The sequence below is a fragment of the Salmo salar genome, chromosome 04, assembly GCF_965601325.2.
Source record: "Salmo salar chromosome 04, fSalSal1, whole genome shotgun sequence".
In the NCBI taxonomy this organism is placed as follows: Eukaryota; Metazoa; Chordata; class Actinopteri; order Salmoniformes; family Salmonidae; genus Salmo; species Salmo salar.
In genome coordinates, this window is record NC_138294.1 from 90,224,107 (window position 1) to 90,244,698 (window position 20,592).

At 46.3% G+C, this 20,592-nt stretch overlaps 1 protein-coding gene across 1 annotated transcript in view; it reads left to right on the forward strand.

Annotated features, from left to right (window-relative positions):
• Window positions 1-20,592, forward strand: part of LOC106603982 (protein phosphatase Slingshot homolog 2) — a 58,674-nt gene that overhangs the window by 29,154 nt on the left and 8,928 nt on the right. The window contains exons 7-13 of the mRNA XM_082974806.1: window positions 9,440-9,505; window positions 10,079-10,273; window positions 13,347-13,440; window positions 13,847-13,975; window positions 14,661-14,707; window positions 14,837-14,983; window positions 17,010-17,210. Of these exons, the coding sequence (XP_082830932.1) occupies window positions 9,440-9,505; window positions 10,079-10,273; window positions 13,347-13,440; window positions 13,847-13,975; window positions 14,661-14,707; window positions 14,837-14,983; window positions 17,010-17,210 (879 nt within the window). The remainder of the gene's footprint in view (window positions 1-9,439; window positions 9,506-10,078; window positions 10,274-13,346; window positions 13,441-13,846; window positions 13,976-14,660; window positions 14,708-14,836; window positions 14,984-17,009; window positions 17,211-20,592) is intronic.

Consider the following 20,592-nt stretch of genomic DNA (forward strand, 5'->3'; position numbering starts at 1 on the left):
ATACTGACAGACCAACACACTATACTGACAGACCAGACCAACACACTATACTGACAGGACAGACCAACACACTATACTGACAGGACAGACCAACACACTATACTGACAGACCAACACACTATACTGACAGACCAACACACTATACTGACAGGACAGACCAACACACTATACTGACAGACCAACACACTATACTGACAGGACAACACACTATATTGACAGACCAACACACTATACTGACAGGACAGACCAACACACTATACTGACAGGACAGACTAACACACTATACTGACAGGACAGACCAACACACTATACTGACAGACCAACACACTATACTGACAGACCAACACACTATACTGACAGGACAGACCAACACACTACACTGACAGGACAGACCAACACACTATACTGACAGACCAACACAATATACTGACAGGACAGACCAACACACTATACTGACAGACCAACACACTATACTGACAGGACAACACACTATACTGACAGACCAACACACTATACTGACAGACCAACACACTATACTGACAGACCAACACCCTATACTGACAGGACAGACCAACACACTATACTGACAGACCAACACACTATACTGACAGGACAGACCAACACACTATACTGACAGACCAACACACTATATTGACAGGACAGACCAACACACTATACTGACAGACCAACACACTATACTGACAGGACAGACCAACACACTATACTGACAGGACAGACCAACACACTATACTGACAGGACAGACCAACACACTATACTGACAGACCAACACACTATACTGACAGGACAACACACTATACTGACAGACCAACACACTATACTGACAGACCAGACCAACACACTATACTGACAGGACAGACCAACACTCTATACTGACAGGACAGACCAACACACTATACTGACAGACCAACACACTATACTGACAGACCAACACACTATACTGACAGGACAGACCAACACACTATACTGACAGACCAACACACTATACTGACAGGACCAACACACTATATTGACAGACCAACACACTATACTGACAGGACAGACCAACACACTATACTGACAGACCAACACACTATACGACAGACCAACACACTATACTGACAGGACAGACCAACACACTATACTGACAGGACAGACCAACACACTATACTGACAGACCAACACACTATACTGACAGACCAACACACTATACTGACAGGACAACACACTATACTGACAGACCAACACACTATACTGACAGACAGACCAACACACTATACTGACAGGACAGACCAACACACTATACTGACAGGACAGACCAACACACTATACTGACAGACCAACACACTATACTGACAGACCAACACACTATACTGACAGGACAGACCAACACACTATACTGACAGACCAACACACTATACTGACAGGACAACACACTATATTGACAGACCAACACACTATACTGACAGGACAGACCAACACACTATACTGACAGGACAGACAACACACTATACTGACAGGACAGACCAACACACTATACTGACAGACCAACACACTATACTGACAGACCAACACACTATACTGACAGGACAGACCAACACACTACACTGACAGGACAGACCAACACACTATACTGACAGACCAACACAATATACTGACAGGACAGACCAACACACTATACTGACAGACCAACACACTATACTGACAGGACAACACACTATACTGACAGACCAACACACTATACTGACAGACCAACACACTATACTGACAGACCAACACCCTATACTGACAGGACAGACCAACACACTATACTGACAGACCAACACACTATACTGACAGGACAGACCAACACACTATACTGACAGACCAACACACTATATTGACAGGACAGACCAACACACTATACTGACAGACCAACACACTATACTGACAGGACAGACCAACACACTATACTGACAGGACAGACCAACACACTATACTGACAGGACAGACCAACACACTATACTGACAGACCAACACACTATACTGACAGGACCAACACACTATACTGACAGACCAACACACTATACTGACAGACAGACCAACACACTATACTGACAGGACAGACCAACACACTATACTGACAGGACAGACCAACACACTATACTGACAGACCAACACACTATACTGACAGACCAACACACTATACTGACAGGACAGACCAACACACTATACTGACAGACCAACACACTATACTGACAGACCAACACACTATACTGACAGACCAACACACTATACTGACAGGACAGACCAACACACTATACTGACAGGACAGACCAACACACTATACTGACAGGACAGACCAACACACTATACTGACAGACCAACACACTATACTGACAGACCAACACACTATACTGACAGGACAGACCAACACACTATACTGACAGGACAGACCAACACACTACACTGACAGGACAGACCAACACACTATACTGACAGACCAACACACTATACTGACAGGACAGACCAACACACTATACTGACAGACCAACACACTATACTGACAGGACAACACACTATACTGACAGACCAACACACTATACTGACAGACCAACACACTATACTGACAGACCAACACACTATACTGACAGGACAGACCAACACACTATACTGACAGACCAACACACTATACTGACAGGACAGACCAACACACTATACTGACAGACCAACACACTATACTGACAGACCAACACACTATACTGACAGGACAGACCAACACACTATACTGACAGGACAGACCAACACACTATACTGACAGGACAGACCAACACACTATACTGACAGACCAACACACTATACTGACAGACCAACACACTATACTGACAGGACAGACCAACACACTATACTGACAGGACAGACCAACACACTATACTGACAGGACAGACCAACACACTATACTGACAGACCAACACACTATACTGACAGGACAGACCAACACACTATACTGACAGACCAACACACTATACTGACAGACCAACACACTATACTGACAGGACAGACCAACACACTATACTGACAGACCAACACACTATACTGACAGGACAGACCAACACACTATACTGACAGACCAACACACTATACTGACAGGACAGACCAACACACTATACTGACAGACCAACACACTATACTGACAGACCAACACACTATACTGACAGACCAACACACTATACTGACAGGACAGACCAACACACTATACTGACAGGACAGACCAACACACTATACTGACAGGACAGACCAACACACTATACTGACAGACCAACACACTATACTGACAGGACAGACCAACACACTATACTGACAGGACAGACCAACACACTATACTGACAGGACAGACCAACACACTATACTGACAGACCAACACACTATACTGACAGACCAACACACTATACTGACAGACCAACACACTATACTGACAGACCAACACACTATACTGACAGGACAGACCAACACACTATACTGACAGGACAGACCAACACACTATACTGACAGGACAGACCAACACACTATACTGACAGACCAACACACTATACTGACAGACCAACACACTATACTGACAGACCAACACACTATACTGACAGGACAGACCAACACACTATACTGACAGGACAGACCAACACACTATACTGACAGACCAACACACTATACTGACAGACCAACACACTATACTGACAGGACAGACCAACACACTATACTGACAGGACAGACCAACACACTATACTGACAGACCAACACACTATACTGACAGGACAGACCAACACACTATACTGACAGGACAGACCAACACACTATACTGACAGGACAGACCAACACACTATACTGACAGACCAACACACTATACTGACAGGACAGACCAACACACTATACTGACAGGACAGACCAACACACTATACTGACAGACCAACACACTATACTGACAGACCAACACACTATACTGACAGACCAACACACTATACTGACAGACAGACCAACACACTATACTGACAGGACAGACCAACACACTATACTGACAGACCAACACACTATACTGACAGACCAACACACTATACTGACAGACCAACACACTATACTGACAGACCAACACACTATACTGACAGACCAACACACTATACTGACAGGACAACACACTATACTGACAGACCAACACACTATACTGACAGACCAGACCAACACACTATACTGACAGGACAGACCAACACACTATACTGACAGGACAGACCAACACACTATACTGACAGACCAACACACTATACTGACAGACCAACACACTATACTGACAGGACAGACCAACACACTATACTGACAGACCAACACACTATACTGACAGGACAACACACTATACTGACAGACCAACACACTATACTGACAGGACAGACCAACACACTATACTGACAGGACAGACCAACACACTATACTGACAGGACAGACCAACACACTATACTGACAGACCAACACACTATACTGACAGACCAACACACTATACTGACAGGACAGACCAACACACTATACTGACAGGACAGACCAACACACTACACTGACAGGACAGACCAACACACTATACTGACAGACCAACACAATATACTGACAGGACAGACCAACACACTATACTGACAGACCAACACACTATACTGACAGGACAACACACTATACTGACAGACCAACACACTATACTGACAGACCAACACACTATACTGACAGACCAACACACTATACTGACAGGACAGACCAACACACTATACTGACAGACCAACACACTATACTGACAGGACAGACCAACACACTATACTGACAGACCAACACACTATACTGACAGGACAGACCAACACACTATACTGACAGACCAACACACTATACTGACAGGACAGACCAACACACTATACTGACAGGACAGACCAACACACTATACTGACAGACCAACACACTATACTGACAGACAACACACTATACTGACAGACCAACACACTATACTGACAGGACAGACCAACACACTATACTGACAGGACAGACCAACACACTATACTGACAGGACAGACCAACACACTATACTGACAGACCAACACACTATACTGACAGACCAACACACTATACTGACAGGACAGACCAACACACTATACTGACAGGACAGACCAACACACTATACTGACAGGACAGACCAACACACTATACTGACAGACCAACACACTATACTGACAGGACAGACCAACACACTATACTGACAGACCAACACACTATACTGACAGACCAACACACTATACTGACAGGACAGACCAACACACTATACTGACAGACCAACACACTATACTGACAGGACAACACACTATACTGACAGACCAACACACTATACTGACAGGACAGACCAACACACTATACTGACAGGACCAACACACTATACTGACAGGACAGACCAACACACTATACTGACAGACCAACACACTATACTGACAGACCAACACACTATACTGACAGGACAGACCAACACACTATACTGACAGGACAGACCAACACACTACACTGACAGGACAGACCAACACACTATACTGACAGACCAACACAATATACTGACAGGACAGACCAACACACTATACTGACAGACCAACACACTATACTGACAGGACAACACACTATACTGACAGACCAACACACTATACTGACAGACCAACACACTATACTGACAGACCAACACACTATACTGACAGGACAGACCAACACACTATACTGACAGACCAACACACTATACTGACAGGACAGACCAACACACTATACTGACAGACCAACACACTATACTGACAGGACAGACCAACACACTATACTGACAGACCAACACACTATACTGACAGACCAACACACTATACTGACAGGACAGACCAACACACTATACTGACAGGACAGACCAACACACTATACTGACAGGACAGACCAACACACTATACTGACAGACCAACACACTATACTGACAGACCAACACACTATACTGACAGGACAGACCAACACACTATACTGACAGGACAGACCAACACACTATACTGACAGGACAGACCAACACACTATACTGACAGACCAACACACTATACTGACAGGACAGACCAACACACTATACTGACAGACCAACACACTATACTGACAGACCAACACCCTATACTGACAGGACAGACCAACACACTATACTGACAGACCAACACACTATACTGACAGGACAGACCAACACACTATACTGACAGACCAACACACTATACTGACAGGACAGACCAACACACTATACTGACAGACCAACACACTATACTGACAGACCAACACACTATACTGACAGACCAACACACTATACTGACAGGACAGACCAACACACTATACTGACAGGACAGACCAACACACTATACTGACAGGACAGACCAACACACTATACTGACAGACCAACACACTATACTGACAGGACAGACCAACACACTATACTGACAGACCAACACACTATACTGACAGGACAGACCAACACACTATACTGACAGACCAACACACTATACTGACAGACCAACACACTATACTGACAGACCAACACACTATACTGACAGACCAACACACTACACTGACAGACAGACCAACACACTATACTGACAGGACAGACCAACACACTATACTGACAGGACAGACCAACACACTATACTGACAGACCAACACACTATACTGACAGACCAACACACTATACTGACAGACCAACACACTATACTGACAGACCAACACACTATACTGACAGGACAGACCAACACACTATACTGACAGACCAACACACTATACTGACAGACCAACACACTATACTGACAGACCAACACACTATACTGACAGGACAGACCAACACACTATACTGACAGGACAGACCAACACACTATACTGACAGGACAGACCAACACACTATACTGACAGACCAACACACTATACTGACAGACCAACACACTATACTGACAGGACAGACCAACACACTATACTGACAGGACAGACCAACACACTATACTGACAGATCAACACACTATACTGACAGGACAGACCAACACACTATACTGACAGACCAACACACTATACTGACAGACCAACACACTATACTGACAGACCAACACACTATACTGACAGACCAACACACTATACTGACAGGACAGACCAACACACTATACTGACAGACCAACACACTATACTGACAGACCAACACACTATACTGACAGGACAACACACTATATTGACAGACCAACACACTATACTGACAGGACAGACCAACACACTATACTGACAGGACAGACCAACACACTATACTGACAGACCAACACACTATACTGACAGGACAGACCAACACACTATACTGACAGACCAACACACTATACTGACAGACCAACACACTATACTGACAGGACAGACCAACACACTATACTGACAGGACAGACCAACACACTATACTGACAGGACAGACCAACACACTATACTGACAGACCAACACACTATACTGACAGACCAACACACTATACTGACAGGACAGACCAACACACTATACTGACAGGACAGACCAACACACTACACTGACAGGACAGACCAACACACTATACTGACAGACCAACACAATATACTGACAGGACAGACCAACACACTATACTGACAGACCAACACACTATACTGACAGGCCAACACACTATACTGACAGGACAACACACTATACTGACAGACCAACACACTATACTGACAGGACAGACCAACACACTATACTGACAGACCAACACACTATACTGACAGACCAACACACTATACTGACAGGACAGACCAACACACTATACTGACAGGACAGACCAACACACTATACTGACAGGACAGACCAACACACTACACTGACAGGACAGACCAACACACTATACTGACAGACCAACACAATATACTGACAGGACAGACCAACACACTATACTGACAGACCAACACACTATACTGACAGACCAACACACTATACTGACAGGACAGCACACTATACTGACAGACCAACACACTATACTGACAGACCAACACACTATACTGACAGACCAACACACTATACTGACAGGACAGATCAACACACTATACTGACAGACCAACACCCTATACTGACAGGACAGACCAACACACTATACTGACAGACCAACACACTATACTGACAGGACAGACCAACACTATACTGACAGACCAACACACTATACTGACAGGACAGACCAACACACTATACTGACAGACCAACACACTATACTGACAGACCAACACACTATACTGACAGGACAGACCAACACACTATACTGACAGACCAACACACTATACTGACAGGACAGACCAACACACTATACTGACAGACCAACACACTATACTGACAGACCAACACACTATACTGACAGGACAGACCAACACACTATACTGACAGGACAGACCAACACACTATACTGACAGACCAACACACTATACTGACAGACCAACACACTATACTGACAGACCAACACACTATACTGACAGACCAACACACTATACTGACAGACCAACACACTATACTGACAGACCAACACACTATACTGACAGGACAGACCAACACACTATACTGACAGACCAACACACTATACTGACAGGACAGACCAACACACTATACTGACAGACCAACACACTATACTGACAGACCAACACACTATACTGACAGACCAACACACTATACTGACAGGACAGACCAACACACTATACTGACAGACCAACACACTATACTGACAGACCAACACACTATACTGACAGACCAACACACTATACTGACAGGACAGACCAACACACTATACTGACAGACCAACACACTATACTGACAGACCAACACACTATACTGACAGACCAACACACTATACTGACAGACCAACACACTATACTGACAGACCAACACACTATACTGACAGACCAACACACTATACTGACAGACCAACACACTATACTGACAGACCAACACACTATACTGACAGACCAACACACTATACTGACGTATGGTTCAGAGGAGTTTGACTGCTTGTTTGATCCTCTGTCCCTCCTTTTCTCTCTCCCTCCTTTCCTCTGTCCCTCCGTTTCTCTCTCCCTCCTTTCCTCTGTCCCTCCGTTTCTCTCTCCCTCCTTTCCTCTGTTCTACTGTTCCTCTCTTCCTCCTTTCCTCTCTCCCTCTGTTTCTCTCTCCCTCCATTTCTCTCTCCCTCATTTTCTCTCTCCCTCCTTTCCTCTGTTCTACTGTTTCTCTCTCCCTCTGTTTCTCTCTCCCTCATTTTCTCTCTCCCTCCTTTCCTCTGTCCCTCTCCTTTCCTCTGTCCCTCTCCTTTCCTCTGTCCCTCTCCTTTCCTCTGTCCCTCTCCTTTCCTCTGTCCCTCTGTTTCTCCCTCCTTTCCTCTCTGTCAGGGGTTTCAGTGTGTCCACTGATAACAGGGTCCATGTATTCAAGCCTGTATCAGTGCAGGCCATGTGGTGAGTACACCGTTTTAGGTCTTCACCTTTCAATATGCTGTTTATTGGTATGTTTGCACCGTGTTAGCTAGTGTTTTCTGATATATCTTGATTAGTTTACCTTGCATACCATTTACCATCTAAATGTCCCACCAATGATCAATTTCTCTTTCTCTTTTCCCTCCACCCCTCTCTCTTTTCCCTCCACCCCTCGCTCTCTTCTGTCTTCTCTCTCTCCTCCCTCCACCCCTCTCTCTCCTCCCTCCACCCCCCTCTCTCCTCCCTCCGCCCCCCTCTCTCCTCCCTCCACCCTTCTCTCTCCTCCCTCCACTCCCCTCTCTCCTCCCTCCACCCCTCTCTCTCCTCCCTCCTCTCTCCTCCCTCCGCCCCCCTCTCTCCTCCCTCCACCCCTCTCTCTTTTCCCTCCACCCCTCTCTCTCGCTCTCTCTCTCTTCCCTCCACCCCCCCTCTCTCTTCCCTCCACCCCCTCTCTCTTCCCTCCACCCCTCTCTCTTTCTTTCTTTCTCCCTCTCTTCTCCCACCACCCCTCTCTCTTTATATTCTCTCCTCCACCCACTCTCTCTCCCCTACCAGGTCTGCTCTGCAGTCGCTCCACAAGGCGTGTGAGGTGGCTCGTTGTCATAACTACTTCCCCGGCAGCCTGTTCCTGACCTGGGTCAGCTACTACCAGAGTCGGGTCTCCTCTGACCAATCACGCATCAACGAGTGGAACGCCATGCAGGACGTTCAATCACATCATGCCGACGGTCCCGTGCTCTTCTCTGACGTGTGAGTGTCACAGACAGCCTCCCATAACGTGTTGGACTGGTTCAAGTTTATTTTCCAACATGTGTTATTAATAAATTGGATATCTGAATCACTTGATTATAGCATTAAAAACAGATGCCCAGTAAAATAAAGAGTGGGTGTTTCTCAATATGCAGATTACCGTGCCCAGAGTGCATTCTCCCAGGACGTTCTCTTAATTACTGGACACTCTTGGGAGGACGAGAGTGTGGAAAATGCAGAAAACATTTGAGAAGCATCTTCCAGCCAGGACAATGGCAACAATAGAGATGAAACAAGATATACTCAAAGCAAATGTTTTACTTCATAATAATCCGCTAGCAATATGTGACTCATATTAATGTAGCTAGTCAGCTAGTTAAACAGACAAAAATGACCTAAAAATAATGTTACGCAAGGTAGATGTAAATTCTTTGTGGGTAGCTAGCTAGCTAACAGTAGTAGCTAGCTAGCTAACAGTTGTAGCTAGCTAGCTAACAGTTGTAGCTAGCTAGCTAACAGTTGTAGCTAGCTAGCTAACAGTTTTAGCTAGCCAGTTAGCCCTATTGACTTACTATGGGCTTGCGATCTACGCAAACATGCCAAAATTAACACAGAATGTATTTATTTATTAGTGTATCACGATAACATATTGTAGTCAGAAAACATGAGATGTGAATGGGCATGTTTTGGTCATATTTCTGTGCATTCCGTTGAAGCTTGCATTGATGCATGCTTCAAAATATGTACAAACGGAGTAGGCATCCGAGAAGTCCACTCCGTGCTCCGTTTCGCATACTTTCATTTGGACTCATACTCCGACCCTCCCGTTCTCCAATTTACGTGCTCGGAGCACGGTAGTATGCGTTTTGAGAAACACCCAGTGTGTAGTGACATGTATGTTTACATGTTTATTGAGCTTCACAGCACCAGGAGTCTTCCCAGAATGCTTTGCACAGAGCTCATCTTTAAGCTTGGGACCTAAGGACTAACTCTGTCATGAGCCCAGTCTGCTGGGCTTGTGATTATAGTCTCATTTGAATGAATCAAGATTAGAGGGAGTGTTTTAACATCATCAGTTCTGTTTCTATGGACCAAAAGAGAACCTTCTAGAAATAGTCAGAGAGATAGATGGAGGACTCATCATGGATATAACCCGTTTTAACTTGGCCATTGCCATTAAGGGCTTCTACCATTTAAAAGTAGACAACTGGCTGGGGGATTCCTATGAGTTGGGAGTAATCAGCCAATGAAGAAGGAAATGTACTACTTTAAAATGGAGATGGCCTCAATGCTGCCACAAACACTATAATGGCACACATACAAAGATGAGTCCTCTATCTATCTCTATGGCCTGTTGTTCACACGCCTATCTGCCCTCTCATTGGCTAGAATGGTCCCACCTGATCTTGCCTCCTTCCTCCTGCCTTCCATCTTTGTGGACATATATTTCCATTGTTAGAGCCAGTCACTCGACTATCTTGTCAATATAATAGACAATATTTGTTATAGTTAAAATCTCACATAGTGGTGCTGGAAATTGGAGAACAGGTAGAACTGGAGGGGAAGGGGTAGAGGGGGAGGGGGAGGGGTTATGAAAGATGGATGGAAGGAAGGAGGAATGAAAGGGTCAGCGTCTTGTTTTGAAGTCAAGGAGGAGGGTGATCTCACACAAACACTTATCAAATGTATTTATGAAGCCCTTTTTACATCAGATGTCACAAAATGCTGAACAGAAACCCAGCCTAAAACCCCAAACAGCAAGCAATAAAGATGTAGAAGCACAGTGGCTAGGAAAAACTCCCTAGAAAGGCAGGAACCTAGGAAGAAACCTAGAGGAACCAGGCACTGAGGGGTGGCCAGTCCTCTTCTGGCTGTGCCGGGTGAAGATAACAGTACATGGACATTTAAGGCCAGGTTGTTCTTCAAGATGTTCATAGATGACCAGCAGGGTCAAATAATAATCACAATGTTTGTAGAGGGTGCAACAGGTCAGCAACTCAGGAGTAAATGTCAGGAGAGGATCCGGGACAAGGTAACAGGTCAGGGTTCCATAGCCACAGGCAAAACAGCAGAAACTGGATCAGCAGCACGACAAGGTGGACTGGGGAAAGCCAGGAGTCATCAGGCCAGGTAGGTATGGTCCTAGGGGAGAGAGGGAGAGAGAATACTTAAGTTCAGATAGGACATACTGACCCTAGCCCCCTGGCACATAGACTATTACAGCATAGATACTGGAGGCTGAGACAGGAGGGTCGGGGGACACTGTGGCCCTGTCCGACAATACCCCCGGACAGGGCCAACCAGGCAGGATATAACTTCACTCACTTTGCCAAAGCACAGCCCCCACACCACTAGAGGGATATCAACAGACCACCAACTTACTACCTTGAGACAAGGCTGAGTATAGCCCACGAATATCTCGTCCACCGCACGAGCCCGACGGGACGCAAAAACGGACCGGAAAATCACGTCAGTGACTCAACCCACTCAAGTCAAGTATCGTGAAAAAAGCCTGGCACGATGGGTGGACCCCTCCTAGGCACTGCATTGAAGAGCACCAGTAAGCCAGTGACTCAGCCCTCCTAGGCACTGCATTGAAGAGCACCAGTAAGCCAGTGACTCAGCCCCCATAATAAGTTCAGAGGCAGAGAATCCCAGTGGAGAGAGGGGAACCGGCTAGGAAGAGACAGCAAGGGCGGTTCGTTGCTCCAGTGCCTTGCCGTTCAGCTTCACACTCCTGGGCCAGACTACACTCAATCATAGGATCTACTGAAGAGATTAGTCTTCAATAAAGACTTAAAGGTTGAGACCGAGTCTGCGTCTCTCACATGGATAGGCAGACCATTCCATAAAAATAGATCTCTATAGGAGAAAGCCCTGCCTCCAGCTGTTTTTAGGTTGATTTTCTAGCGACAGTAAGGAGGACTGCGTTTTGTGACCGTAGCGTACGTGTAGGTATGTACGGCAGGACCTAATCGGAGAGATAGGTAGGAGCAAGCCCATTTAATGCTTTGTAGGTTAGCAGTAAAACCTTGAGAAAAGAAAAACTTTGACTGGCGCCGCGTGTTTCCAGGCCGACTGAAAGAGAGAGGATGGAGCGTCTGATCAACACTCGTCTGAGAGAGATTATGATGCAGAAAGACCTGGAGAATGTCACCTGCAAAGAGGTGTGTGTGTGTGTGTGTGTGTGTGTGCATAACATACTCTCTTAGTTGTCGTATTCTGGTAGTAGCGTGTTGGAAATGCATGTCTTGTGTGTGTGTGTTTAACCTGTGTGCTCTGTCGTGTGTGTGTGTGTGTGTCTGTCTGTCTGTCTGTCTGTCTGTCTGTCTGTCTGTCTGTCTGTCTGTCTGTCTGTCTGTCTGTCTGTCTGTCTGTCTGTCTGTCTGTCTGTCTGTCTGTCTGTCTGTCTGTCTGTCTGTCTGTCTGTCTGTGTGTGTGTTTAACCTGTGTGTTCTGTCGTGTGTGTGTGTGTGTGTGTGTGTGTGTGTGTGTGTGTGTGTGTGTGTGTGTGTGTGTGTGTGTGTGTGTGTGTGTGTGGTGTGTGTGTTTAACCTGTGTGTTCTGTTCTAGATCCGCACAGAGCTGGAGGTGCACATGGTGTGTAACCTGTGTGAGTTTAAGGAGTACATAGACAATGAGATGATCCTGATCCTGGGTCAGATGGACAGTCCCACTGAGATATTCAACCATGTTTACCTGGTAGGTCCGTCTGTCTGGCTCTCTGGCTCGTCTGTCTGGCTCTCTGTCTCGTCTGTCTGGCTCTCTGGCTCGTCTGTCTGGCTCGTCTGTCTGGCTCTCTGGCTCGTCTGTCTGTCTCGTCTGTCTGGCTCTCTGGCTCGTCTGTCTGGCTCTCTGTCCGTCTGTCTGGCTCTCTGGCTCGTCTGTCTGGCTCGTCTGTCTGGCTCTCTGGCACGTCTGTCTGGCTCTCTGGCTCGTCTGTCTGGCTCGTCTGTCTGGCTCTCTGGCACGTCTGTCTGGCTCTCTGGCTCGTCTGTCTGGCTCGTCTGTCTGGCTCTCTGGCTCGTCTGTCTGGCTCGTCTGTCTGGCTCTCTGGCTCGTCTGTCTGGCACGTCTGTCTGGCTCTCTGGCTCGTCTGTCTGGCTCGTCTGTCTGGCTCTCTGGCTCGTCTGTCTGGCTCGTCTGTCTGGCTCTCTGGCTCGTCTGTCTGGCTCGTCTGTCTGGCTCGTCTGTCTGGCTCGTCTGTCTGGCTCGTCTCTCTGGCTCTCTGGCTCGTCTGTCTGGCTCTCTGGCTCGTCTGTCTGGCTCGTCTGTCTGGCTCGTCTGTCTGGCTCTCTGGCTCGTCTCTCTGGCTCTCTGGCTCGTCTCTCTGGCTCTCTGGCTCGTCTGTCTGTCTGGCTCTCATATATTTTTGGTTTCCCTCCAGGGCTCTGAGTGGAACGCATCCAATCTGGAGGAGTTGCAGGACAGTGGGTAAGGCATGCTCTGGAGAACTACTACTCCCATACTGCACTGCTCAACATAAATTCTATTTAGCTCTACTTTGCCTACACATCTATACTGACAACCTGTCCACCTTTCTCTCCACCCCCCCCCCCCCAGTGTGATGTATATTCTGAACGTGACAAGGGAGATCGACAACTTCTTCCCAGGTGTGTTTGAATACCATAACATCCGTGTGTATGATGAGGAGGCTACAGACCTGCTAGCCTACTGGAACGACACCTACAAGTTCATCTCCAGAGCCAAGTGAGTCACTACCGGACTGGCCGACTGACTCTGGTCTGTGTGGACTCTCTACACTTTCTCTCTCTCTACACGTTCTCTCTCTCTACACTCCTTTCCCTCTCGCTCTACACTCCTTTCCCTCTCGCTCTACACTCCTTTCCCTCTCGCTCTACACTCCTTTCCCTCTCGCTCTACACTCCTCTCTCTCGCTCGCTCTACACTCCTCTCTCTCGCTCGCTCTACACTCCTCTCTCGCTCGCTCTACACTCCTCTCTCGCTCTACTCCTCTCTCGCTCTACACTCCTCTCTGTCTCTCGCTCTACGCTCCTCTCTCGCTGTACACTCCTCTCTCTCGCTCGCTCTACATTCCTGTCTCTCGCTCTACACTCCTCTCTCGCTCGCTCTACACTCCTCTCTGTCTCTCGCTCTACACTCCTCTCTGTCTCTCGCTCTACACTCCTCTCTGTCTCTCGCTCTACACTCCTCTCTCTCGCTCTACACTCCTCTCTCTCTCTCGCTCTACATTCCTCTCTCTCTCTCGCTCTACACTCCTCTCTCTCGCTCGCTCTACATTCCTCTCTGTCTCTCGCTCTACGCTCCTCTCTCGCTCTACACTCCTCTCTCTCGCTCGCTCTACATTCCTCTCTGTCTCTCGCTCTACACTCCTCTCTCGCTCGCTCTACATTCCTCTCTGTCTCTCGCTCTACGCTCCTCTCTCGCTCTACACTCCTCTCTGTCTCTCGCTCGCTCTACATTCCTCTCTGTCTCTCGCTCTACACTCCTCTCTCTCGCTCTACACTCCTCTCTCTCGCTCACTCTACATTCCTCTCTGTCTCTCGCTCTACACTCCTCTCTCTAGCTTGCTCTACATTCCTCTCTGTCTCTCGCTCGCTCTACAGTCCTCCTCTCTCTCTCTCTCTCGCTCTACACTCCTCTCTCTCGCTCTTTACACTCCTTCACTGTGGCTCAGTTGGTAGGGCATGGTGTTTGCAACGCCAGGGTTGTGGGTTCGATTCCCACGGGGGGCCATTACAATTATTATTATTTTTTTAAATAAAAATACATGAAATGTATGCATTCACTACTGTAAGTCGCTCTGGATAAGAGCGTCTGCTAAATGACTAAAATGTAAAATGTACTCCTCTCGCTCGCTCGCTCTCTACACTCCTCTCGCTCACTCTCTACACTCCTCTCGCTCGCTCTCTACACTCCTCTCTCTCTCTCGCTCTACACTCCTCTCGCTCGCTCTCTACACTCCTCTCTCTCTCGCTCTACACTCCTTTCCCTCTCGCTCTACACTCCTCTCTCTCGCTCGTTCCACACTCCTCTCTCTCGCTCGCTCTACACTCCTCTCTCTCGCTCTACACTCCTCTCTCTCTCTCTCGCTCTACACTCCTCTCGCTCGCTCTCTACACTCCTCTCTCTCTCGCTCTACACTCCTTTCCCTCTCGCTCTACACTCCTCTCTCTCGCTCGTTCCACACTCCTCTCTCTCGCTCGCTCTACACTCCTCTCTCGCTCTACACTCCTCTCTCGCTCTACACTCCTCTCTCTCGCTCGCTCTACATTCCTCTGTCTCTCGCTCTACACTCCTCTCTCGCTCACTCTACACTCCTCTCTGTCTCTCGCTCTACACTCCTCTCTCTCGCTCTACACTCCTCTCTCTCGCTCTCGCTCTACATTCCTCTCTGTCTCTCGCTCTACACTCCTCTCTCTCGCTCGCTCTACATTCCTCTCTGTCTCTCGCTCTACACTCCTCTCTCTCGCTCGCTCTACATTCCTCTCTGTCTCTCGCTCTACGCTCCTCTCTCGCTCTACACTCCTCTCTCTCGCTCGCTCTACATTCCTCTCTGTCTCTCGCTCTACACTCCTCTCTCGCTCGCTCTACATTCCTCTCGGTCTCTCGCTCTACGCTCCTCTCTCGCTCTACACTCCTCTCCCTCTACTCTCTCCCTCTCTCGCTACTCTCTCTCGGTCTCTGTTCTCCTACGTCAGTCCCTTAACCAGTTGTAGGGTGTGTTAAAGAACATCCGTCTGTGCCTCTGTAGGAAAGCGGGAGCTAAGTGTCTGGTGCACTGTAAGATGGGTGTGAGTCGCTCTGCGTCCACAGTGATAGCCTACGCTATGAAGGAGTATGGCTGGGACCTGGAGAGGGCATTTGACCATGTTAAGGAGCAACGTGCCGTCACCAAACCTAACCCCTCCTTCATGAGACAGCTAGAGGAGTACCAGGGCATACTGCTGGCCAGGTACATACATACACACACACACACACACACACTCTTCATTAGACTGCTCTCACAGTTACAACACAATAACCTACACCACAGTAAAGACATTCTATGTCGATACGTTAGTCGTGCCGTGAGAAATAGATTTGTGTTTGTGCCACACACACACACGCAAACACACACACACACAAACTCTGGTGGGAATTAGTGGAGTCAATTCAATTTAAGGGCTTTACTGGCATGGGAAACATATGTTAACATTTGCCAAAGCAAGTGAAGTAGATAATAAACACAAGTGAAATAAAGAATAAAAATGAACCATAAACATGACATTCCAAAAGAATAAAGACCATTTGAAATGTCATATTATCTATATATACAGTGTTGTAACTGTTTAAAGTACAAAAGGGAAAATAAATAAACATAAATATGGGTTGTATTTACAATGGTGTTTGTTCTTCACTGGTTGCCCTTTTCTCGTGGCAACAGGTCACAAATATTGCTGCTGTGATTGCACACTGTGGTATTTCACCCAGTAGATATGGGAGTTTATCAAAATTGGGTTTATTTTCGAATTCTTTGTGGATCTGTGTAATCTGAGGGAAATATGTGTCTCTAATATGGTCATACATTTGGCAGGAGGTTAGGAAGTGCAGCTCAGTTTCCACCTCATTTTGTGGGCAGTGTGCACATAGCCTGTCTTCTCTTGAGAGCCATGTCTGCCTACGGCGGCCTTTCTCAATAGCAAGGCTATGCTCACTGAGTCTGTACATAGTCAAAGCTTTCCTTAATTTTGGGTCAGTCACAGTGGTCAGGTATTCTGCCGCTGTGTACTCTCTGTTTAGGGCCAAATAGCATTCTAGTTTGCTCTGGTTTTTGGGAATTCTGTCCAATTTGTCAAATAATTATCTTTTTGTTTTCTCATTATTTGGTTGGGTCTAATTGTGTTGCTGTCCTGGGGCTATGTGGGGTCTGTTTGTGTTTGTGAACAGAGCCCCAGAACCAGCTTGCTTAGGGGGCTCTTCTCCAGTTTCATCTCTCTGTAGGTGATGTCTTTGTTATGGAAGGTTTGGGAATCGCTTCCTTTTAGGTGGTTGTAGAATTTAACGGCTCTTTTCTGGATTTTGATAATTAGCGGGTATCGGCCTAATTCTACTCTGCATGGAGTATTTGGTGTTTTACGTTGTACACTGGGGATATTTTTTCAGAATTCTGCATGCAGAGTCTCAATTTGTTGTTTGTCCCATTTTGTGAATTCTTGGTTGGTGAGCGGACCCCAGACCTCACAACTATAAAGGGCAATGGGTTCTATAACTGATTCAAGTATTTTTAGCCAGATCCTAATTGGTATGTTGAATTTTATGTTCCTTTTGATGGCGTAGAAGGCCCTTCTTGCTTTGTCTCTCAGATCGTTCACAGCTTTGTGGAAGTTACCTGTGGCGCTGATGTTTAGGCCGAGGTATGTATAGTTTGTGTGCTCTAGGGCATCGGTGTCTGGATGGAATTTGTATTTGGGGTCCTGGCGACTGGACCTTTTTTGGAACACCATTATTTTGGTCTAGGAAGAGGGAATGCAACACCCTGCTACAACTCAACTCCCCGTGGTGTGAAAGAGGTATGGGACTGTAGGTGCGAGTAAGGATGACAAAGGCAGAGAGTGGTACCGTTTACAAGGAATTTATTCCAGCACACGGTAATTTTGGGGAAAAGGGGCTGAACGGAACCAAAGCAAAGAAAGTAAATGTCAAAGCCCCCTCTCCTACCTTACCTGCCTACCCACTACTTACCTAACTAGCACCACCTGGTGCACTAACCAAAATAGAGGGGATGGTCCGCCCAGGTCTTACCTAGTGTGCATAGACAGAGTATATACTACGGGTATATGTATGCCCAGGTCTTACCTAGTGTACATAGACAGAGTATATACTACGGGTATATGTATGCCCAGGTCTTACCTAGTGTACATAGACAGAGTATATACTACGGGTATATGTATGCCCAGGTCTTACCTAGTGTACATAGACAGAGTATATACTACGGGTATATGTATGCCCAGGTCTTACCTAGTGTACATAGACAGAGTATATACTACGGGTATATGTATGCCCAGGTCTTACCTAGTGTACATAGACAGAGTATATACTACGGGTATATGTATGCCCAGGTCTTACCTAGTGTACATAGACAGAGTATATACTACGGGTATATGTATGCCCAGGTCTTACCTAGTGTACATAGACAGAGTATATACTACGGGTATATGTATGCCCAGGTCTTACCTAGTGTGCATAGACAGAGTATATACTACGGGTATATGTATGCCCAGGTCTTACCTAGTGTGCATAGACAGAGTATATACTACGGGTATATGTATGCCCAGGTCTTACCTAGTGTGCATAGACAGAGTATATACTACGGGTATATGTATGCCCAGGTCTTACCTAGTGTACATAGACAGAGTATATACTACGGGTATATGTATGCCCAGGTCTTACCTAGTGTACATAGACAGAGTATATACTACGGGTATATGTATGCCCAGGTCTTACCTAGTGTACATAGACAGAGTATATACTACGGGTATATGTATGCCCAGGTCTTACCTAGTGTACATAGACAGAGTATATACTACGGGTATATGTATGCCCAGGTCTTACCTAGTGTACATAGACAGAGTATATACTACGGGTATATGTATGCCCAGGTCTTACCTAGTGTACATAGACAGAGTATATACTACGGGTATATGTATGCCCAGGTCTTACCTAGTGTGCATAGACAGAGTATATACTACGGGTATATGTATGCCCAGGTCTTACCTAGTGTACATAGACAGAGTATATACTACGGGTATATGTATGCCCAGGTCTTACCTAGTGTACATAGACAGAGTATATACTACGGGTATATGTATGCCCAGGTCTTACCTAGTGTACATAGACAGAGTATATACTACGGGTATATGTATGCCCAGGTCTTACCTAGTGTACATAGACAGAGTATATACTACGGGTATATGTATGCCCAGGTCTTACCTAGTGTACATAGACAGAGTATATACTACGGGTATATGTATGCCCAGGTCTTACCTAGTGTACATAGACAGAGTATATACTACGGGTATATGTATGCCCAGGTCTTACCTAGTGTACATAGACAGAGTATATACTACGGGTATATGTATGCCCAGGTCTTACCTAGTGTACATAGACAGAGTATATACTACGGGTATATGTATGCCCAGGTCTTACCTAGTGTACATAGACAGAGTATATACTACGGGTATATGTATGCCCAGGTCTTACCTAGTGTACATAGACAGAGTATATACTACGGGTATATGTATGCCCAGGTCTTACCTAGTGTACATAGACAGAGTATATACTACGGGTATATGTAT